General features: G+C 39.3%; 1 protein-coding gene across 2 annotated transcripts; it reads left to right on the top strand.

Annotated features, from left to right (window-relative positions):
• Positions 1 to 409: 409 nt before the first annotated feature.
• On the top strand, positions 410 to 23,391 carry fam120c (family with sequence similarity 120 member C). 2 transcript variants are annotated; one of them, XM_058762554.1, is made up of 17 exons: positions 410 to 1,730; positions 2,543 to 2,789; positions 2,883 to 2,965; positions 3,121 to 3,249; positions 3,347 to 3,449; positions 3,849 to 3,922; positions 4,010 to 4,296; positions 4,391 to 4,637; positions 5,248 to 5,419; positions 5,903 to 6,152; positions 7,514 to 7,628; positions 15,506 to 15,715; positions 15,809 to 16,034; positions 16,124 to 16,250; positions 17,947 to 18,010; positions 18,105 to 18,382; positions 22,979 to 23,391. In XM_058762554.1, the coding sequence occupies exons 1-17, from the start codon at positions 1,197 to 1,199 to the stop codon at positions 23,079 to 23,081; spliced, it is 3,249 nt and encodes a 1,082-aa protein (XP_058618537.1). In that variant the 5' UTR covers positions 410 to 1,196; the 3' UTR covers positions 23,082 to 23,391. The 2 variants fall into 2 exon arrangements, with proteins under 2 accessions (XP_058618537.1, XP_058618538.1); XM_058762555.1 differs by having other exon boundaries at positions 17,950 to 18,010.
• Positions 23,392 to 23,830: the final 439 nt, after the last annotated feature.

Consider the following 23,830-nt stretch of genomic DNA (forward strand, 5'->3'; position numbering starts at 1 on the left):
TTTTTTTTTTTTTTTGTAAATGTATTGAAAATGTTGTGGTACTGATAACTAATACCTGACAGCCCTTAAATTTCTAGGATTATTTATTATTTTTCCTTCTCTTAACTCCAGAGTCCCTTGTATCTGCCTGTGGTCCACCAGTCCTAAATTGTTTAATCCCACACTGATTGAGAACTTCTGAAACAGTGATTTTGCTTTAGCTATTCCAACTGAACCAATTTTCCCTATCAACTTTTGAATGAACCGTTCCTTTAGGATATGGCATGCCACGGGTCTGTCACGTTGCTGTACTGGTAGTTGTAGTCTTTTACTCTCTAATCCAGATACCTTTTCAGTCAGAAAAAACTACATCCCCCAGGCACCTGGCTCATTGCTCCTCCCACTTTCCTCAGCTCGCCTGCCCTCCCACTTTCTGTCGGTCCGCGGGGAAGTCGCAAGATGGCCGACGTCGCATGAAAGTATGTTCCTCTCCTCAACATGAAGTCGTGAGTGAGACAGAGAGCGAGGGAGCTTACGTCGGGCTTTTGTTTTTGTTTTATTTTAGTTGTTTTACTTTATTTTCCCCTTAATTATTCATCTCATTCCGAATCGCGGCAGCCCCCGATTTGTCTCGACTCGTTGACGCGTCAATCACGCCGGGATCTTGGCTAACTGGCTAACTGCGCGAGCTAGTTTGTTAGCCACAAACTGTAGCTCTTATAACTGTTAACCATCACAGGATATACTGTATTCACTAGCAGCTAGAGTTAGTTTGAATCACCTAACGGTCATGTTGTATATCAACGGCGTAGTTGTTGTTTAGTTTGCAGCTAGAAAGGTTACAAATAGGATTATACTTTGATGTTACTAACACTGTCGACATCATAACTGTAGCGTGCGCGCCGTTATCCTCCATCGTTACGTTGTAGACCGTGCAATATTGTAATTGATCAAAACATAGAGACTGTAGCGGGATTAAACTATTGACACAGTAAGGAATGGACACAGATTGCATTTACACGACCAAACGTAAAAAATAGCCACGCGTATCTGGAATTTTACAGGGGGTCGGTTGGCACTTGCATTTGTGGCATAATTTACCAGACATTTCAGCTCTTTAGTTATCCAACTACAACCGGACAGATCTAGTTCTGAGCACACAACCTAGAAATCAACTTCTTAACAAGGTTCATCCATCTCAAGCGCTTAGACACAATATGGGAGTGCAAGGGTTTCAGGAGTATTTGGAGAAACGCTGCCCTGGGGCGGCAGTTCCAGTAGATCTTCTCAAGCTCGCGCGAACCGCAGGCCGTCAGCCCCCACACCACCACCACCACCACCATCATCACCACCACCACCACCATCCCCATCATCCCAGCTCGCTGCCTCCGCCTCCCCCGCCAGCGCGCATTCTGGTTGACGCAGACTCTGGCCTTCAGCGGCTCTACGGGGGCTACCAGACCGACTGGGTTTGTGGAGGCGAGTGGAATGCAATGCTCGGCTATCTGGCGGCGCTCTCCCAGGCCTGTTTGTACCAAGGAGGACTGGAGCTGGTGGTGGTTTTTAACGGCACGCTTGGGAAGGATCGCTGGCCGGAGTGGGCGCGGCGGGCGCAGGGGCAGCGACAGACCGCACAGCTCATCGTCAACCACGTCGGAAGCAAGGCGACGCCCCCTCCGCGGGCCTGGTTTCTGCCCCCGGCCTGCCTGAGCCACTGTGTCCGCCTCGCCATGTTCCGATTCCGCGTGCGGGTGAGTGGCCTGAAGCCCTCGAGAGGAACTGTGGATTACTTTTTTACATTTCAATGTAGAGAGTTTTAGCCAATTTGTGCTGCAGATGCATTGCCAGTTTCATTGTAAAAGTGTTGGCAAAGCAAGTAAAATAATCTTCAAAATCATCCATTTTCATTAAGCTGCAAATTTAAAGGTGCACTCTTCCCTCATCAAAGTTTTACACGTAATGTAATGATTAATATTTTGAAAATTGTTTACGATGATGCACAGGGGAGACTCCAGTCAAAACTGGATACTAATAAAAGCTGTTTTATTTTACATGAAGTGGGTCTCCTCATGAAGGCTGCCATGTTATGATCACATGACTGGTCAAATGTTACAAAGTGCATGTTAAACTCATAGCACAGAGGTGGAGTTTTCTGCGTTTACTTTGAACTGAGCCACTCACATGTAAGAGCACAGTGTTGCACTTCGCTTTGAAACATGCAACAAACTATATATTTAATTAAAATACACACTGCTGTTTGTGTCACACTGGTACTAGCTCTGACATCAAGGTATGAGTGCTGCAGTGAATGAGTATTGCAATAGTTTCAAATATTCAGAAATCAGAATCAATATGTATAAAAAAAAAAATTATTTGACTACACAAATGTGTTAGTATAAACCCAAGATGACTGCCAGATCAGCCAAAAAAAGTAGGCTAACTGAGTGCACCTTTAAGCTAGATGGTCAAAGTGCTGTTTGATCAGAAATTCAGAGCAGTAGGAGCTTGTTTATCAGTAGATCACAAGAATACATGGTCTCCTTCCACCCTGCTTGTGTTGTAGGTGGTGCAGACCCTGGAGGACCACCATCAGGAGGTGCTATCCCTGTACAGAGACTATGGTTTTCAGGGTCTGATTGCACAGGACTCAGAGTTTGCGCTATGCAACGTTCCAGCCTATTTCAGCTCCCACGCTCTCAAGCTCTCCTGGAATGGCAAGAATCTGACCACTCACCAGTACCTGCTATCAGAGGCGGCTCGCCAGCTTGGCCTCAAGACCCAGCACCTGCCCATCTTTGCTGCTCTTCTTGGTAAGCGACACCACGGGATTTTTAGTCCAGCACGTGACTTAGCGTTTTTTCCATATATTGTTTGGTTCTAAATGTGAGTCTTCAAAAAAACAGGTAACCATATTCTGCCAGATGAAGACTTGGCTGCCTTTCATTGGAGTCTGCTAGGCCCAGAACACCCTCTTGCCTCCCTAAAGGTGCTTATACAATTTGTCATTTCACACATTTTCAGATATTTTCATTCTTCCATAATTGTAATTGATGATACAGACTTAAGCATCCTTGAGCATCAGGTTTATCAATATAACCCATTCTTTTAACTTCATTCTTTGTTTTTCTTCTCTCTGTTCAGGTAAGGGCTCATCAGTTAGTGCTCCCTCCATGTGAGGTTGTTATTAAGGCTGTATCTGAGTATGTGGCATCCATCAAAGATCTTGGGAATTTAGATTCGGTGGCCAAGGATGTTTTCAAGCAGTCACAGGTGAAGCATGGCTGTGTTACCATATGCATTTTCATGTATTACTGTACCATAAAAGTTAATCATAGCAAGGGGACTTTCTCATTTTTCTAACCTCCAGTCACGAACTGAAGATAAAATTGAGAGGTTTAAGAAGGCAGTGGAATACTTTTCAGCGGCCAGTAAACCAAGACCTCTCTCCATGGGACCTTCTCCTTACCTCTGTAGGTATAATGTGGTGTTTGAAGACCCTTGACAGTACATACACTAACCTTCAAAGTTTGGGATCAGCATCCATATGGTGATTTCTTGATCACCAAATCAGCATGTTAGAATGATTTCTGAAGTATCACTGAAGACTGGAGTAATGATGCTGAAAATTCTGCTTTGCATCAAAGGAATAATTTGTTTTAAAATAGTTAAATAGAGAACACTTTTAAATTGGAACACTATCTCATAATATAACTGTTTTTACTGTGTTTTTGATCAAATGCAGACCCCTTACAGACCCCAAACCTTTGAACAGAGTGTATGTTTATTTTCCACTGTTTAGCTTTCAGAAGACATACATCAATCAGATTGTACTCGCAATATTAATTTGGTTTCCCTGACTCTTCTTTCAGTTCCAGGCTTTGGGCCTAGTCAGTTTAGCGGACCTCCAGGCCACATGGGGGCAATGCAACCTGTAAAAGCTCAGGTAATTTTTTACTAAAGAAGTGTAGTGCCGCAAATCATGTTTATTTTCCCGAAACTGATTTCATCTCTTTTTTGCTGTTCTCCACAGTTTGGTCCACCCCAGGTGTCAGGTGTTAAGGTGCCTTATCCAGGTGGGCTCTACGGACCCAGCCCTGCCACTGGTCCAGCCCTTTTATGCCAGAACCCAACTCAGCCTCTGCAGGACTGTAATGACTCACCAGTTGGGAAAATGGGCTTTGCTGATTGGTCTGCTCCATATGATTCCTCTCAAGGTGGCAACCGACAGCCCAATCATCACACTGCTGCTCCTACAGGCCCCTCCCCCTCATCATCGTCGTCTTCAGATGGGGAGGAGCAAAATGACACCAGCACTAAGTGAGTTTATATTGAACAGAATCCGTTCATTGTGTTGTGTACCAGCAAGCAATCTGCTATTCAGAGCAGAATGAATATTCATTTTCTGTCGTAGTCATTTGGCTGACAAGTCTACAAGATGGGAAGATCCCAGTGGACGGGGTGGCAGTGGCTCTGGGGATGGGCACCATGGTAACGGAAGTGGGCCGTCCATTCCATCATTGCTGTCCATGCCAACGCGAAGTCACATGGACATCACAACTCCACCCCTTCCACAGGTCAGTGCCGAGGTGCTGAGAGTGGCAGAACACAGACACAGAAGAGGACTCATGTATCCACAGATCTACCACATCCTGACCAAGGTACAACAGTCACACAGCATGTTCTCACAAATAAATTGCATTCTGGTTTCATGCCTAATATTTGTTGCTGCTGAATCTACAATGGCACAGTTGCAAGTTTTGGAGTTTTTACTTGTAAATTAGTTTTTCTTTTCAGTTTTTTTTTATGCATTTAAGATCAGTATTATTACTTTGGTTTAATTATTTCAAAGTTACTTGTAATATATATTATATAGGCCCGGTTTCACAAACGGGGCTTAGCTTAAGCCAGGACTAGGTCTTAGTTAAATTAAGACATTTAAGCAACTTTTACAAAAATGCCTTAGAAGAAAACATTAAGGTGTGCATCTTGACACAAAATAATGGCACTGACATATTTTAAGATATGTCAGCGCAAGATATTTTCATTTGAGACTGCTCAAACATGCATTTGAACATGCTCAAACATGCACTTGTCTGTGAAACAAGGGATAGTAGTTTAATAATGTTATACCAAAATTTGTTTACATTTATGGTGACAAATGCCCTGAAAACCCATTTAATGTATTAAAAAGCATCTAATAATGCCTCTCAGAGCTCTAACACTCCTCTCTGTCCCTTTTTGTTTCTCCCTTCCCTTTCTCTCTCCCAGGGGGAGATGAAGATGCCAGTGTGTATAGAGGATGAGTGCAACCCCGACCTGCCTCCTGCTTCTCTACTTTTCCGTTCTGCCCGCCAGTATGCCTACGGGGTGCTGTTCAGCTTGGCTGAGACCCAGCGGAGGCTGGAGAGACTGGCCATGCGCAAGCGTAGTCCAGTTGACGGTGAGCATAGACCTTGGTTAGATGAGACTGTAAAATAGCATAAACGTTTCGAGTGTTGTCACAGTACCAAAAAATAAATGGCTAATACCAATGCCAGGCAGCTTTTGAGTACCACAACAAAAATGAATGTGCTGTTCAATGTTAATATTTAGGATAAATATATACAAGCTACATCAAAACAATGGGCCATTATTTGTTAAATAATTAAACATTGCTTGTTTTTCATTGTTATATTAATAATAAGGGATGAGTAAAATTAATAAACATAAATTGCCAGATAGAAAGTTGTAACAAAATGTATTTCCTCTTTCTAAATAATGAAAAGATTGTCACATGTCTAACCAGAGAATTAGCTCTTGTTTTGTGTTGCTCTTATTAATAAGAGATATTTTGCCCAGCTGTGTTTCCTCTGGCTGTGAGGAAGAAGGCATCAAAGTAAGATGAAAATGAATCTACATGTCTCATTTCTGTATGACTCCACAGTGCCTCCGGTGATTGTAAAGGAGTGGTGTGCCAGTAAAGCTAAATCTGCCCTGACCCCAGAGCTCGTCCCAGCCCTGTGTTTCCGTGAGTGGACGTGTCCCAACCTGAGGCGGTTGTGGCTGGGCAGAGCGTCTGAGGACCGTAGCCGCCGTACACGAGCCTTCCTAGCCTGCATGCGCTCTGACTGCCCTGCCCTGCTCAACCCGACCTGTGTGCCATCTCACCTGCTGCTCATGTGCTGCGTGCTCAGGTAACTTTACGAGATGACATCACTGGAGACAAGTTTCTCATTGAGAGGTTCTTACTATGTGATTTAGGGCTGCAGCTAACGATTATTTTTTATTGTCGACTAATCTATCGACTAATAGACTAATCTATTATTTTTCAATTAATCTATTTATTATTTTCTTATCAGTTGATGAATTCTTTAGTTAAATTATCAATAAATAATAACAGTAACTTAATATTTTAATCAAATGTTTTCTCATAATTAATACTTTACAAAAATAAATAACAACAAAGAACAATAAATAATAAAACAAAAAATAAGGAAAGAGAGAAAAAGAGAGAAATAATAACAATAAATTAATAAAAATGAAAAATGAAAGAGAAAATAACAATAAATAAAATAAGAAAAGAGAGAAAAAGAATAATAATAAATAATTAATAAAAAAGAAAGAAATAAAGCAAGGAAGCAAGAAAGAAATAGGCTATCAAAAACAAGAAAGAAAGAAAGAATTACAGGGCAGTGATACAATCAATAGTAATGTACATTATGGCTGCATTCACAGTTACTGTCTGGGACTGACAGCAGTTGCTTACAGGTGAGAGACTTGAAATGTTTTATTTATTCAGCAGATTAAAACATCTGCTTGAATATCTGTATGAATGAACAGCTGAAGTCACAACTGCATTCAGGACACTAGAGCAACAGAATCAAAAATGGCGTCATAACACCGGGACGTTTTATCACAGTTTAAATAAATGAGCCCAGTCGAGGCTTGTCCTATCCATCACAAACTTAAACAACTAACAATGACTTTAAATGCTTTGTTAGCGAGTGCAGAGAGCGCGTTTGGTTCGCGCGTCTCACGCCTACAGCACTGACGGCAGCTCCAGTGGATCTTAAGATGAACACGAATCATTTCTCCGTCTCTGTAAGTGCATTAAACCAGTCATAATTATATAGGCAACTCGGTGTCCCGTGCTGTTCCGTTCATTCAGCACAGCTTTGAATGCGGTTGTGAATCCTGACAATGTAAAGGCATCAGTTCAGCTATATATATATATACGGTTCTGACGGTCGTATAATAATAGAATGCTCTATGAACGCAACTCTATGAAGTGATGTTGCCATACTAGCCTTTACCTTCTGCTCTAGAGTCTTGTTTTGTGTTAAACATGGCAGAAAAACAGTCTTAAGTAGGGATAACGGCAGGCTCGTGCAATAGGCGTGGCTAAAGGTGCGACTTGTCGACGCATTCCATGCTAATCGATGTATTTTCATAATCAACTTAATCGACGAATCGCTGCAGCCCTAATATGATTGGATAAGTAGATCAGCATTGAACCTGAGGAGCTCTGGGTGCTTGAGCAGTATTCTGTTTACAGGTATATGATGCAGTGGCCGGGGGGTCGCATTCTTCAGCGCCATGAGCTTGATGCCTTTTTGGCTCAAGCTGTGTCCAACCAGCTCTATGAGCCTGACCAACTTCAGGAACTCAAGGTAATGCATTTCTTATTAACTCTGTCACACAGTGACTATCCCCTCCAGCAATTAGGGCTAGTCTTTTTTATTTTTTTTTCCGCTGTGCTTGTATTAGGGCTGCACAATTTGGTGAAAAATGTTGTGATTTAAATCAATGTGATTATCTATTATTATTATTATTATTACTATTATCAATAACTATAAAAACTATATTAGTATTCTTATTTATTTCTGAATTAAAATGTTTACAAGAATAAAAATGTCGCTATTGTCAAATTTCATGAAAAAAAAAGATTTAAGGAAAGTAATACAATAATCATAATTTTATTTTACAATACAGTTGTAATACAACAATACTAATATTTATGGCTGTCTTAATTTTTCTTTATTTTCATTAACCATCAAGATTTTATTTTGGCAAAAACTGCAGAGAGCCCTTAAAACTTCTTTTATTGACAAGTAGGGCTGGGTTTTGACACAAATTTCACTATTCGATTCTCATTCACAAGCTTGCAATTCGATTCGATTATCGATTTGATTTGATATTGATTATTTTGGATATATCAGGTACAGTCAGGTGTGTCTCACATGTCCTGAAAAGTGAAGCTGCGGGCTCTTTGATCGCCCCCTGGTGGCTGGCTGCAGTACAGGTCATAAACCCCGCCCTCTCCATGTAAACGAATGGGACTTCAGTCAAAATAAAAAAATAAATTACACTTCCAATACAATTTTCCGGAATATGGTTTTGGTAACTTAAGGTAGTTGTTATCACGCTGATATATGTTCAATTGTTCGTTTTTGTAATAAGTTTAATTTTAGCTAGTAATTGGATGCTATAAAAACGGGGCGTGTTGTGGTTATGGTTGATTGGGTCTGTGGGAGTTTGGGCTGGAGTTTGATTCCGCGGCTCCACCTCACGACTCTACTGTGCAGACTCGGGCTGCAAAATGACGTCATTTACTCAAGATGGCAGAGATACTGAGATGTATTCGCTTAACTTCTCTATAGTGGAAGGAAGCGGAGACGCGTCCTTTTATACAGTCTATGGGTACAGTACATGGGTAGTTGATGTATCAATGTGTCCTATGGTGCGACAGCAAAAAAATGTAAAAAAAAAAAAAACCTCTAACATTGAAGATAAACCTCTCTCATGCTATTTGTAACTCTAAGAATGAAGATACATTTTTCTCATATTATTTGTATGTTAAGATTTTTTTTTTCTCTACATTTTTGCTATGTCACACCATAGGACACAGTCCAATTTTTATTTGTCAACTACCCACATGCCAAATTTTATCAAGGAAAAAAAATCTCTCAACAGGTTCAGTTGGTACTATATTGCTATAATATTGAAGGTTAAAATGATTTGTATATATTTATATAGATTTTTATTATAATAAAGTTACAATTACATAATATTTCTAATTCAATTTCATTTTTTTTTTAAATATAGGCTAAACATTTTAATGGTGGCTGTCATAAAAAACCTGACAACATTGAAAACAAATGAAACATTGAAGAACAGTAAAAATTATAATAAATATGTCAGGGCTGCTCGATTATGACAAAAATCATAATCACGATTATTTTGGGCAATATTGTAATCACGGTTATTTAAAACGATTATTAGTGGGCCATATGACCAAAATTCATAATGAAAGATTTATTTAAAAATAGTGATATATATCAAATATATATTTTCTGTAAATAAGGTTGCTATGACATCTACATTTTAGAGACCAGCGAAATGTCACAATTCTCAATACCACAGCAGAATACTAGAGTAACTAATATTAGTTAAAAATAAAACCAAAAAGGTCCTAAAATTTTTTTTGAATATAATTAAACTGCCAGTAATAAAAAAGCAAAGGAATACAATAGAATAAAAAAACATACAAATGAAACAAACTGTACTTTAAGTTTTTTTTTTTTAATGCAAGTCTAAAGTATTCAGCTAACAGCCTACTAGAGAAATTGAATAACCAAATGTAAAATAAAACAGCATAGTCTTCACTTTAAGAATTAAACTTACTTTGTTTCTTATTAAAGCTACAAAAGTCCTTCAGTCAAGAGCAGTGAGTGATTTTGAATTTGTCTTTTGTTTGATTAATATAAAGCACGCAGTCAGTAGCAGGAAAATAGCCCGCTGTCACTTTAAGAGCCGCACGGATCCAATTTAGTATTACACAAGTATTTTCATTCTCAACACTTTACGTTCATTTATTACATAACCGGTTTGCATGAATAATCACTAAGCGCCGCATTTTGACACATTTTTGTGTGTATTTGATTAAATCTAATCAACTTTAATAAATCAAGCATGTCCCATTTTGCGAGTGTCTCGTTACATGATTTTACTGATTTGCATGTGAAATTGGACTTTTATGGAGGAGTGAAAGCGCACTGGGCTCGTTTTATATCAATTATTGTAATTTTATAATCGTTGGAGGCCGAAATCGAAACTGAATTTCGATTAATTGCACAGACTTAAAATGTTATATTTAGCAAAATGCCCCTCTCTACAGTTTATTTTTCTAGCTGACTGAGTTTATGGTCACCATGTTTTTACTGAGGTAAATGTGATGTCACATGACATATTGTTTACAAGCTGTTATATTGACGTCTTTGTGCAGCTGAAACACTGATTGAGTGATTATATGAGACAGGATACGGATTGTAAAGTTGTGCTCTTTCTTTTAACTTACCTTCGGATGTTTAGTCATGTTTATTTTGTGCTGAAACTGGTATTAATGTGGAGGAGATGATCAGTTCACGTGCGCCGCGCGCTGCTGCTTCTCTTGAACTGAGGCGCACCAGCGATCTGTCACACTATATTAAACAGCGCCAAAAGGGCATTTATTGTTTGAATACTGCAATACAATTGACAGAATTTGAAATCTGAGATTGTTTCATATTAAAAGTACCAAAGCACAATGCTTATTGCGATTTCATAGAATGGGAGTTGTGCCCTTCAATATTCCGTCCATTAACTGGAAACAGGCTAGAACAGGGGTCAGGAACCTTTTTTGACGAAATACTTTTTTTTTTTTTTTTTTTGGTTAATGCATTTTTCCAAAAGAGCCAAAGTAAAAAAAAAAAAAATTATAAAAAAAAGAAGTTTGTGTGTGTCTGTTTTCAATAACTAAAATACACAAATAAGCAACAAATTGTCAAAAAACATGAGGGGGATGAATTCTCTTCAGAGTTCTCGCTCTCTGTAAGAGACTGAATGAGTGAAAAATAATGCACGGTGCTTATGTCGACCGTATTTATGTGAATACACACCAGTGCAGGCATTTTGATACTCTGTGTTTTTAGGCACACCACCGAAGAAAAATTCTACTATGCTTGTCGTGTTCCACTCTGACCTCGCGCGCAGAAAACATCCAGTCAGAAGCGGATTGAGTTCTGTTTCGCGGCTTAGAGTTTTTAATGCTGTCTGTCTTTTTAATATCAAGAATGTCCCACTCTTTACGGTCTCATTCATTCCCACCCGCTGAAAGCTGTGCGGAAAAAGCGAAAGTAAACGGCGAAATGTTTCAAAGTATAAAATATATAAAACAAAGTAAATGTTTCAGTCCTGTCACTTTAAAAAAAATTTTTTTTTAATACATTTACACTTTTTCTGCTGTTCAAAAAAAATCTTTCTTTTCGCTATTACCACAAAGCTACGAATCTGAGTGCAGGAGCTGTACGTTACCATAGAAACATCAATAGTTTGCTCGTGACTCTCGCGAATAGCTCTGAACGCGCACTGAACGCACACTGAACATGCACTTTAGCCGGTACAGAAAATGTATTATTTTATATGTATATGTAGAGCTTAAGTAGGCTCTACAACAAAGGAATTGCTGATGTCAAATTTTTGTAATAGATCATTTGTTGGTAAAGGGTGAGAGATCTGGCGAGCCATAGGCTCCTGACCTCTGGGCTAGACTAATCAATTCTTGGGATTTACGAATCGATATTGTTTCGTAAAAATGAGAATCGATTAAAATCAAGATATCGATATTTTTTTACCCAGCCCTATTTACAACAGCTGGTTTATAATTACAATTTTGGGAAAATGTTTGGTGTGTGGTGTTCCCAAATGAATGAAGTTAGTTTGTATGGAGCAGCATTTACTGTAAACTGAGCCTCTCTGAGATGCTGAAAACTTATAAAACGTGTGTTTGTGTGCATATGTATGTGTATATGTGTGTGTGTGTGTATATATATATATATATATATATATATATATATATATATATATTATACAGTATCTCACAAAAGTGAGTACACCCCTCACATTTTGCCAACCATTTTAGTATATATTTTGAGTAGTCAATGTGCAACGTGCGTAGCAATAAAGATTTACTGTCCTCTGAAAATAACTCACCATACAGCCATTATTGTCTAAATAACTGGTAACAAAAGTGAGTACACCCTAAGTGATAACAGCTTTTCGTCGTTTAACCATGCAAAGCCACATGTCCTATTCATCATGTTCATGTTTTTGTCTGCTTGACAGGACTATACAAATGTGTGTATCTTGTATTAGAGCAGTTAAAATTTGGTGCTTTGAGTACAATTCTCTCATACTGGCCACTGGATGTTCAGCATGGCACCTCATGGCAAAGAACTCTCTGAGGATTTGAGAATTAGAATTGTTGCTCTCTACAAAGATGGCCGAGGCTATAAGAAGTTTGGTAACACCCTGAAACTGAGTTACAGTACAGTGGCCAGTGGCATACAGAGGTTTTCCAAGACGGGTTTCACTCGGGAACAGGCCTCACAAGGGTTGATCAAAGAAGTTAGGTCCTCGTGCTGTGTGTCAGGTGCAGAAGCTGGCTGCCAAAAACAGACGCATGAGTGCTGCCAGCATTGCTTTAGAGGTTGCAGAAGCAGAAGGTCAGCTTGTCAGTGCTCAGACCATACACTGCACACTACAACAAGTTGGCTTGCATGGCCATCGCCCCAGAAGAAAGCCTCTTCTGAAGCTGGCTCACAAGAAAGCCCGCAAACAGTTTGCTGAAGACAACCTGTCCAAGAGCATGAATTACTGGAACCATGTCCTGTGGTCTGATGAGTCTAAGGTAAACTTGTTTGGCTCAGATGGTGTCCAGCATGTATGGCGATGCCCCGGTGAGGAGTACCAAGAAAATTGTGTCTTGCCTACAATCAAGTATGGTGGTGATAGCATCATGGTCTGGGGCTGCATGAGTGCTGCTGGTACTGAGGAGCTGAGGTTCATTGAGGGAAACATGGATTCCAACATGCACTGAGACATTCTGAAGCAGAAGATGATGCCCTCCCTTCAGAAACTGGGCCGAACGGCAGTTTTTCAACAGAATAACGACCCCAAACACACCGCCAAGATGACAACTGCCTTGTTGATGAAGGTGAAGGTGATGGAGTGGCCAAGTGTGTCTCCAGACCTGAACCCTATTGAGCACATGTGGGACATCCTCAAGCTGAAGGTGGAGAAGCACCATGTGTCTAACATCCAGCAGCTCCGTGATGTCATTATGGAGGAGTGGAAGAGGATTCCAGCAACAACCTGCGCAGCTCTGGTGAACTCCATGACCAGGAAGATTAAGGCAGTGCTAGGCAACAATGATGCCCCTACAAAATATTGACACTTTGGACACAGTTTTGACATGTTCACTTAGGGTGTACTCATTTTTGTTGGCAGTTATTTGGACAATAATGGCTATATGTCGAGTTATTTTTAGAGTACAGTAAATTTGTACTTCTATACAAGTTGCACATTGCCTACTCTAAAATATATCCAAGTTTCATTTGTGCAGTATTGTCCCTTGAGAAGATATACTAAAATTGTTGCTGAAATGTGAGGGGTGTACTCACTTTTGTGAGATATTGTATGTATACACACACACACACACACACAAGGGGTGTCAACGCTAACCTTCCGCGCTGCGATGACGGGAAGAAGTTGGGGTCAAACCTTATCAAATGATTAATTTGCGTTAAAAAAATATTAACGCATTAATTTTTAGATTAATCGCATGTGTTAATGCGTTAATATTTTTTAACGCAAATTAATCATTTGATAAGGTTTGACCCCAACTTCTTCCCGTCATCGCAGCGCGGAAGGTTATCTATCATGTGATGTGAGGGTACAGCACCAGTGTTGCCAGGGTAGCGGCACAAGTGGGCTATTTTGAAAATACAGTCACGGGAAAAATTACAGAGCCGTGGGTTGCGGTTTTTTGGGCTACTTTTATAATGTACCACGGCCGCCCAAGCTGTATATAGACAAATTAAAATTAAAATGAATCCTTTTACTAATGTGTATTATGCTTGGAATGTATACCTGGCAACTTAAGAACAGAGAGGCGGTTGTAACATCACAAACAACGTGAGTTTCAGCAAAGTCTCTTTAAGACAAGTCATGTCACTCGGTGGCCATCTTTGAAATGCCTCTCGGGCATCCAAGTGCAGCTCCTATCTCTTTGAATGGGGAAACATCAAATTCTCAAAAACTGTTCACTAAGCTTACAATTAAATTTCATATTTGAAATCACCAAAGAAATCTGATGACAACTGTATCATAAATGTTTTCTTTTGCTCAAATAGCGTTATAAAAAGCTTATTTTTCAGGCTAGATTAGCCAGTGCGCATGCGCAGTTCTAAGTGCACGTCTCAAAACGCTGACTGTTTCTATAGCAACCGGGGCTTCTAACAGCAGCTGCAGTGACGCGTTGACTTTACCGATTAGTGATTGGCTCTTTCATTCAGAAGGCGGGGCTTCCTGCAGAACAGGTCCAATTCTTCTTCATAATGCATTTTGTCATAATACTTCATGCAAGGTCGCAAGAAAATGTTTTGTTGTATTTATTTAGAAATACTTTTGATAATAGTTTGGTAATGTATACTGGGATTGAAGCGATGTGGCCTGGTAAACGTTTTATTGTCAGTTTAAAGACTGATAATGGCTGAATAAAAACTAAAGAATAATAAGGATTGTCTCATACCTGGCGGACATGTGAAAGGTTCTGTTTCCTAGTTTGTCACTAGTTTGTCATGCATCTCTTTATTTCAACACATTTACAGGTAAATCCTAGTATTTTAAATTTGTGATTAATCATGATTAATCACAGTCCATGACTGTGATTAACGCGATTTAAATTTTTTAATCGATTGACAGCACTAATATATACCAAAAAAAAAAAAAAAAAACTTCATTATCAATGTGGATCAGCTTTTCAGTGAATAGCGGCTCTGTGTAGTAAATGCTGCTCCATGTGAAATCACGCACGTGATGGAAATTACAGCTGATTACAGAACCAGCTTTACTGAAAAGATGCGCATTAAATATCGCATGCGATATATCGCACAGCCCTAAAAAATATATATATAGTGTGTGTATTTTCAGTATCTCAGAGAATGATTGAAAACTAATTTTAACTAAAATTAACCCATTCTTATTGAGTTAAAAGCAGATGGATAGAGAGCTGTGGTTTGAGACTAAAGCACATTTGCATGTTCTTATATAACTGTACAGACCCAGATTACAGTAAAAGCAGTGAGAGGCGGGATTGAATTGAACACTGCACACAACCTACCCCATGCACTCTTTATCTTTGTATCTTCCACGCTTTCTTGATTCACAACAATTTTGACAAAGCAAAGCATGTTTTCAGAAAAGACTAACTTGTAAGTAAGGACTCAACAGCTCAGCTCAACTTCAATAGTTGTATGTTACATAAAGCAAAAGGTTCAAGGCAAAACATTTCTTTAAAATAGTAGCATGTCATTTCAGATTTCACAGAGCTCTTTCAAAGCAGATTATTGACAACCTGACAGTTGAAAGACAGCATTCTGTGACATTTACCAGGCTGATGCCAAACATGCTGCCGGATCATATTTCTTCTCTTTGACACTGATACCAGGTGGAGAAGGTGGATAACCGTGGGGTGCAGCTGGCCTCTCTGTTCATGAGTGGAGTGGACACTGCCCTGTTTGTGAATGATGTATGTGGACAGCCCTTGCCATGGGACCACTGCTGCCCTTGGGGCTTTTTCGATGGGAAGTTGTTCCAGAGCAAGCTAGCTAAAGCCACCAGAGACAGAGCCTCCTTACTTGATATGTGTGAAGGCCAGGTAACATATGCATAGGTGCAGGCACATCCGTTTAGTATTTGGGAATATTTAAGTTTTTTTTTTTTTTATTGTCTTTGACACTTTGTCCTGCAGGAGGAGCTGGTTTCGAGAGTGGAGAAGATGCGCCAGGCCATTCTGGAAGGCATCAACCTGTCCCGGCCGCCTCCCCCACCTCCACCACTGCCACCCCCTGCATTCCTCCCCCCTGCCATGGTGCCCCCTTTCTACCCCATGCATCCTCTATACCCTCCTCGCCCCCTGGGCTCAATGCCTCCTCCTCCTCACCATCACCACCAGCACCGGCCCAGGGCCTTCCCAGGTAAAACTTTCCTCACATTTAGCACATTTAATTCATTTTCTTTACTGGCCTTTGGGTGTCACTTAAGTCATTCTCTGAAACTTTTGTAGGAATCCAGTCTATACCTCCCCAGGGTGGCAAGCTGGAAATAGCTGGCATGGTTGTTGGTCAGTGGGCTGGGAACAAACCAGTCCGTGGCAGAGTCAATATGCAGGTGGTGTCAGTAGGAGGGAAAGGGTGAGTCCATTCTGTGTCATAAAATAGTGGCCATATAGCCGATTATTTATGGAGGTATGACAGAAGCCTCACAACAAATGGCTCCTCTCTTTCTGCTGCTCTTTATCAACTCTCAATTGCACAACCTACTGGTGAGGCTTGTAGCAGCAAGCAGAGATTTTAATGCATTGAACTCTATGCATGTCGACTGCATATGTATTTCCGCTAAAATCTCAGTGCTATGTGCCAGCTGATAGCAAACTGTGGCAATAGCAAACTCTTATTTCTAATAACGGTTTATCACAAAAAAATTACTATATATAGTATTGTATACTCTTAACTATAGTAAACATAACATAACATTTTTGGTATTAAACCATAAAAATTTTAGTAACTAGTTTGAGAAGCTTTAAATAACCTTAGTGTTAAGTTGTTCTGTATTAGTGTTGGGCGATATGCTCAATTTTCATATCGTCCTATCATCAGCCTGTGAGATCGCCGATACACGATATTATCGTGCCAATGTATTTAATTATTTATTTACTTGGTTTCATTGCCGGAAAGTGAACCAACTCCAGTGTAAGGCTAAAAGGAGCTTTAATGTTTCTAATATGACTGAATTTGTATTTAACATGATAACAAATTCATAGAAACATCGTAAGTTACTAATTATAATGCTTACATTTCCTCAATTATTCAAAAAGCAGCTACAGAAAACAAGCAAAGAACATTACATTGCCAAAGAACATCATCACAAGCTCGGACTAGTGCGAGTTTATGCACTTTAAAAACACTCCCGTTATAATCAGTGAATCTACACTGTATGATGAATAAATCTCTTATACTTACATCGCACATACATCTGCACTTTGTTGTTTATGAGAGAACTCGCGAGTCAGAATTCAGTCAGCGCGCGCTGAACAACGGAACTCTGCTGTTCCAGCGATGGCTCATCTGCCTCTGATTGGCCATTGCATTCATGAACTCAGCATAATCGTGTGATTGGTTATAATAATGCGCAACACTGTAAAAACGCAGAAAAATAAATGTAATACAACAAATAAGCTCTAATATTAATTAGATGGTATTACTAGCCTGATAATAATAAATAATAATAATAATCGTCTTGCTATCGTCAAAGGCATCATCCACAGGCGATATCTCTGACTATCGTTGATACACGATACAATCGTCTATCGGCACAACCCTATTTCGTATTCATATTGCTTTGTCCTGTCATGTAATACTTTCTCAAGATTTAATTTTGTGCTTCATTTTCTCAGTTTTCATGCAATGCACTAGAAGTTGCAGTGGTTGACGCTAAATGCATTAGTGTTTGTGTATTGAGACTATTCTTAGATTTTCAATTTACAATTGAATTTTCAATTTTACCTGTCAAAAAGATTGTATTAGCTGGTGAAGATGGTATATATTTATTTATATGGAATAAATATGAATACAAATGTGCAGTGTTTTCATTTGAAATATTCACTGCTGAAAATAAACAAACGTGTTAAATTGCAGCCTCAAAAAAAATCCAATGATTTTATATGCAGTTGAACGTGCTTTGTGCCAAAGACATTTTTCATAAATATATTATTCTCTCCACTAATGCTTATCTGTTGATGTTGTTGTGTTATTGTTTTTAAGCATAATAAAATCAGCCAAACTTTTATCCTTTATGTACATAATCTGATCTTTTTTTGTTGTTTCCCAGAAGGGGTAAAGAATTGACAGTGAAAGGAAGGGGAGGGAAGAAAGTGACCACCAACAGAACACAGGTCAGTCCGATGCAGAACTTTGACTTTCTAAATGCTAAATGTGAGCGAGGAGATTCATTTTTTTCCCCCCTTCTCCTCCCAATGTTTCTCGTAGACTCTGTCCTCTTCACCACCCTCCTCCAGCCCACCAAAGCTCACCGAGGACGCTAAAGCGGTGGGGCGGCCCACGGAGGGAACGGGGACCGCGTCGCAGCAGCTGAATGGCAGCTCTTCAGGAAGCGCCACTGGTCAAGCTCTTGACCTGCCACCACTGGCCCAGCCAATCCAGTGTGCCTTAGCCAGCAGAGACAACCAGTCAGGAGATGGGGTGGAGGTAGAGGCTCCTTGTTGCCTTGACGACTGCCCATCAGATGGTGCACTACAGAAAGAGGAGTAATTACATCCCATAATGTAATAAGAATGAGAGAATGAGAGGGAATGATCTAAGGTCGACTGCCTTTTCCTTGCAAAATTGAATATTTAGGGCACAGTAGCCACTTTGTGTTGTCATGGTATAATTTATGATGCTGCACATGCTGGAAACGACAGATGGACAGTGTCAGGAATGCGGTCTATGTGTCACCTTAAGAGCCGGGTCTGGTTTAAAACTGAGCGAGTTTAAATCACAACCCTTGATTGCACATCGCCCTGAATCTTCGGGTTCTGGACCTCATCCTTTCCACTGGCCCATCAGTGTTGTAGCATCGTGAAAAGCTCTCGAGTCTTTTTATTTTGACACCGTTTTCTTTTCAGACCTTAGTACATTGACGGTGACCTTATATGTATGATTGCCTAAAATGGCTACGAAAAGCCCCTTATTGCCCAAAGTGTATTTGAAAATTTACCTACTCAAAATACTTGCACGTGTCAAGTAGCACAGCAGCACCTGCTCTAAAGTTTCCACCACACAGCAAAGAATCACACTATTTGTACTACACATGGCTGTATCTGCTGTGTACCACATAGGGGAGGATTCAAATCAACACTGCCCTGAATACAGTAGACGAGTGGAAACTGATGGAGAACGCGGGTTGTACTTGTATGTCACAGTGTGCATTCACACACACATGGTAGTCCCTTTTGTTTTGTTTTTTTTTTTTTTTTTTTTTTTTTTTTTTTGGATATCTTATCAAAGAGTGATTTTCATGTGGAGAAGTTGCTATTGTCTTCAGCACAGGGACCACGGGCGGCCCGAGAAGTCCAGGCTCAGAGAGGCGTGTTTGAGTAACGGCGTGCAAACGGAAGCGAAAGAATCGTAAAGGTTACAATCTGCATCGCATAGCTAGCTCTTCTCTGTTGCTTTCTCTCACATGTCGACAATCTTCTTGTAGGCCCACATCCCCTTGAGGATTCACAGCAGTACTCATATAGTTCTAAAGTAGAAATATTTAAAGCACCTTAAGCCCGAAATTATACATATGCAAGCCCCCCCCACCCCCCAACCCACCCACCTACCCACCTGAGGCAGAAATACCCTTAAAAATTGATTGTATTGTAACGTAAAGCACTTAAAATATTATTTATGATAGTACTGCGCTATATAGATACAGTTAATTGGTTAACGTCCTTTTATTAAGCAGCAGGCCGTTATTTCTTTTGACAGTTTAACTGTCCTGATACACTTTACCTTGCGTGTTGTTTACCAGTATGACGTACAAATCAACACCAACCCATTTGAATGTGAGAACGGAGTGCGTCGTAAGCTGCACTTTGTTTTAAAACCGAAAACACACTGGGTTGTCCTCGAACCAGGATAAAGAAAAATCGAGGCCTCTGGCAGAGTTAGGGAGGAAGCAGTGTGTTCGGAGGGAACCGTGATACTGTTTGACATCCCAGCCGTTTGTATATAGACCCAAATGTACATGATCCTGTTACGCAATGACGTGATTTAGGGGAGTGATTTTATCAGTGGTTGAGAATGCACACAGTCCCTCAGACAAACCTGCCATTTGACATCTCTCTGCTTCACAACATTTTGCTTTCGGGTTTTAGCAGCTCTTTTTATTTTTTTTCGCCCCTCGTTGTTCACGTCTCCTCTGTGCCTTGTGCATGTGTACCATGTGGATGCTTTTTTGTACATGTGCATTCTCCCACCATCGCTAAAATCATTGTAGTTTTGTTACGCTCTAAAGAAATGAATCGAACCTTAGGATCACCTTTTATTGTGACAGTCATTCAAAAAAAAAAAAAAAAAAATGGAGTCTGTGCTTCACCAGACTGTTTCGTGATCAGTCCGTCTCGTCTTGTTTTTGTGACAGTCCTATGAACTCATGCACTTCTATGTTCAAAACATTACTTCTATAGAGGCGAATAGGCTTTAAAACGAAAACGAACGAAACACCCTGAAGATTAAAGCCGCACTTGCCGTTATATTGACCATTTTGCATCAGATGGTTAGGAGATTAATTTTACTTACATGTTAATGTTTTAAATGCATTTTAAAAACAAAATACATGTTTTGTACCAATGATTTGTTGGACGTAATGAATGAGAATTTAATTTTAAGAATAACTAATACACTTGAGAGAGGCTATTGCATTTAATCATAGTTTAAGATCTGTACAATTGACAATGTCAAGATTACATCACAGCTTTCTATTGAAGTTATAAGATGCACCTTATTTTGTTAAGAAGTTAATATTATATTTAGTGCCACTAAAAGTATATTGAAAGCTCTTTAAAGCAGATTATGGAAGACACCCATTATAGTTACATGTCTATGTGTATTCTGCAAATTCTCTCTCTTGAGGAATCCAGACAGATCAGCCCGTCAGAAATATCATGATGACCTGAAGCATGCATTGTTAATGCAGTTTGCTATAAAATAAGTTAAAAAAAAAATGACAGTGATATATCAGTGTCAGAATATGACAATACTGGACATACCGGACAGACTTTAAACCAAGAAGAATCTTGACCGTAGCGTGACAGGTAGTGTTCGTGAACTAACACGCTACACCGTCATGCACGCTAGAGCATTTTAAACCTCAACCTTAGGTTGTCACATTTTTATTATGCGTTAAGTACAGTAGTGCTAGTTTTCAAGAGAGGATCTCCAGCATGTTAGTGCATATGAACATACATACGCACCCGTCAATGGAATTTCGGTTTCCTCAGAATAACAGTAGATCCTTTTTAAAACATTCAGTCCTGTTTCATCTGTGATTAACAGCCGTTTCAGTTAGTTGGGGTTTTTTCTCAGTGTGTTTGTCATAGAGTATCAGTAACTCCTTCACATTTAGTTATAAGTGTAATCTAAGAAAGGAACAGCATAAACCGAAATATACAGACACACCAAATAAAGATATAATCTCTCTCTCTCGCACATACACACAGTACATTTGTTATACCTTTAGAGAGACATCAGTTAGTATGAGGGAGAAAAAAAAATAGTAAAACTTTGGCATATTCAGATATTAATGTAGTGTCCAGTGTGTTAATTTCTCTTTCAATTATTTGGATACTTTGATGCTTGGTTCCAAAGTTACCCTCTCCAAAGCTTCTCTGCTTTGCTCTGTTCTAGATTGCTGCTTTAACTCATTCAGACAGATTCATGTGAGAGTGAAATATAGACTAAGAAATATATATTTGGGTTGAATGAGAAGGATGCTCTGGAGATCAGTGAGGTTGTTGGAATGGCGCTGTTTTACTCCAGATGCTCGTCTTGATTAAACCGTTAAAACAATTGGTCACAAATGCAAATCCCTTTCCTTTTTTTTCACCCCCTTTTTTCACCGTTTTATGGGCCATGGACATTCACAATAAGTTCAAGTGTTCTTCCTCTTCTTAGCTCGTCTCTATTCATTCTTTTATTCTTGCCTTTGTTTCCCCCGCAGCAACTCTCCTTAGGTTTTCATACTAACAGTGAGAGATTTTAACTTTTATAATTAGTCTAATAATCTGTCTGTAAGTAATCTTAGACAAGAGTTGGTAACATTTTCAACAGTGAATCGAGAAATTTAACTTTACCATCTTTGGTTTCATTCAGTTGTGAAATTGTGTTTTTCTTACTTTTTTAATGTTATTACAACAGCTACTCCTTTGACCGTTGCTACATTTAGTATTAAAATTTGCTTAGCAGAGATAACTAGATATTTTCAACTGTAATGATTGCAATTTTCCTCACCTCTATTTTGTATGGTATCGTTTCAAACCTCTTCACCATTATGATGTAATTGTCACTCATAGAAATAACATATTGTGTTTGGACAGTGTTTTTTTTTTTTGCAGTCTCTTTAAAATTGTCCATTTAAAGCTGAATTCTTTTGAGAAAATTTCGCTTCCTTGCACACAAAGCAGACTAATCCAGATTTGTGCAACACATTAATTTTCAACCAAAGTCAATTTCTGGAAACTGCTTTTTCCAGTATATAGTTAACAGTCTTGATTCTCTTTCTGGATCCTGTATATATGATTATACAGCTACGTGTTTTCAGTAATTGAGCTATTAGAATACGTAAGGGGTCCGTAATCAGATACTAAATGAAGAAAATGTGATGTCTACATCTTTTTGGTGAACAGTGGCTAAATCTTGTATCGTCCAGTTTCATTGCTAAAATGAACATTTCTTTATTTCCTCTCAAGTGGAGCCTTGGACACAGCTCTTCATAGCGATTAACCCTAGAACACTTCTTCAGCTCCCATGCACATGTATCGTCCCTCTGAAAAATGTAGCTTCAATGTAGTCATGGATAGGTTAAGTGTGAACACATACTGTAACCATGCGCACACACACACAACAGCTATTTTGGTAAAGAGTTTTGCCTGTGCATTCCTGTAGATTTGTGTCTGGACCTCAGATCTGACTCTTGCTTTATAACTGTTACCCCTGTATCCTGGCTCTGTCGCCCTTCACTCCACAGGACCACTAGTGTGGTCAGGTTTCAATCCTAGTCTGATAACAGCAATGTGTTGTGTACAGTGGCCCACTGACATCCTACATTTTCTGGAAGTACGTAGCCTCTATATCTCGTCCTCTTTGCTTTTTAGCATGTGCCCCCAAGACCGTCAAGTCGAGACATCCATTTGTAGGCAACACATTCTGTCGTCTGTTCTTGGAAAACCGATCCGTTCATCAACACAAACGCATTGATGCATGCATCAAGATCTCCAAAAGCTCCAAAAAACTTGTGAAGTGAAGGGTAAAGTTCATTATTATTATTGCTGTTATGGTTATGATCGTTATTAACAATTTCTCATTTTTAGTATAAAGAAAGCACCTGATTGTTTTGGAAAGAAACTTTTTCTTTTTAATTTGTCTTGCTGTTGTGGTCTGATTTCACAGTGGATTGGGGAGAAAGCCAAAAGGCTCAGAAAGAGAGAGAGAGTCAAAGTTGGCAGTCATGTTTGTATGGTTGGGAAATGACTTACAGTGCTGAAATAAAATTTATTCTTTTAGTAAACAGGAGTTTGGGTTTTTATTTTCCTGTTTATTTGAAAGACTTTCAGCATAATACTGCCATGTTTTCTATGCAAGGAAATACGGCTTCTGGGTTGTAACTGAAAAAGTAAAACTTGTTAACATTAGGTGTCACGCACAGTGAATTATTAATGTGGACTACAGTTAAAAAGATTTTAAAGAATATTATTCAGTAAGGATGCATTAAATTGATCAAAAATGTAAGAAAAAGTCAGAATAAATATTTAAAATAAATGTTCCTTTTATCTTTATTCGCCAATGAATATATCAAAAATATTAATCAGCTCAACTGTTTTCAACATTGATGATAACCTTTCTTGAGCACAAAATCAGTATATTAGAATGATTTCTGAAGGATCATGTGATACTGAAGACTGGAGTAATGATGATAAATTCAGCTTTGCATCACATGAATAAATTCC

Source organism: Onychostoma macrolepis, chromosome 23 (genome assembly GCF_012432095.1).
Source record: "Onychostoma macrolepis isolate SWU-2019 chromosome 23, ASM1243209v1, whole genome shotgun sequence".
Classification (NCBI taxonomy): Eukaryota; Metazoa; Chordata; class Actinopteri; order Cypriniformes; family Cyprinidae; genus Onychostoma; species Onychostoma macrolepis.

Excerpts from the sequence above, each read along its gene's own strand:
- fam120c (XM_058762554.1), top strand. The coding sequence starts at position 1,197 with ATGGGAGTGCAAGGGTTTCAGGAGTATTTGGAGAAACGCTGCCCTGGG. Across the intron at positions 2,966-3,120 it reads ACCCTCTTGCCTCCCTAAAG|GTAAGGGCTCATCAGTTAGT; the intron begins GTGCTTATACAA and ends CTCTCTGTTCAG. Across the intron at positions 16,035-16,123 it reads CCGGCCCAGGGCCTTCCCAG|GAATCCAGTCTATACCTCCC; the intron begins GTAAAACTTTCC and ends AAACTTTTGTAG.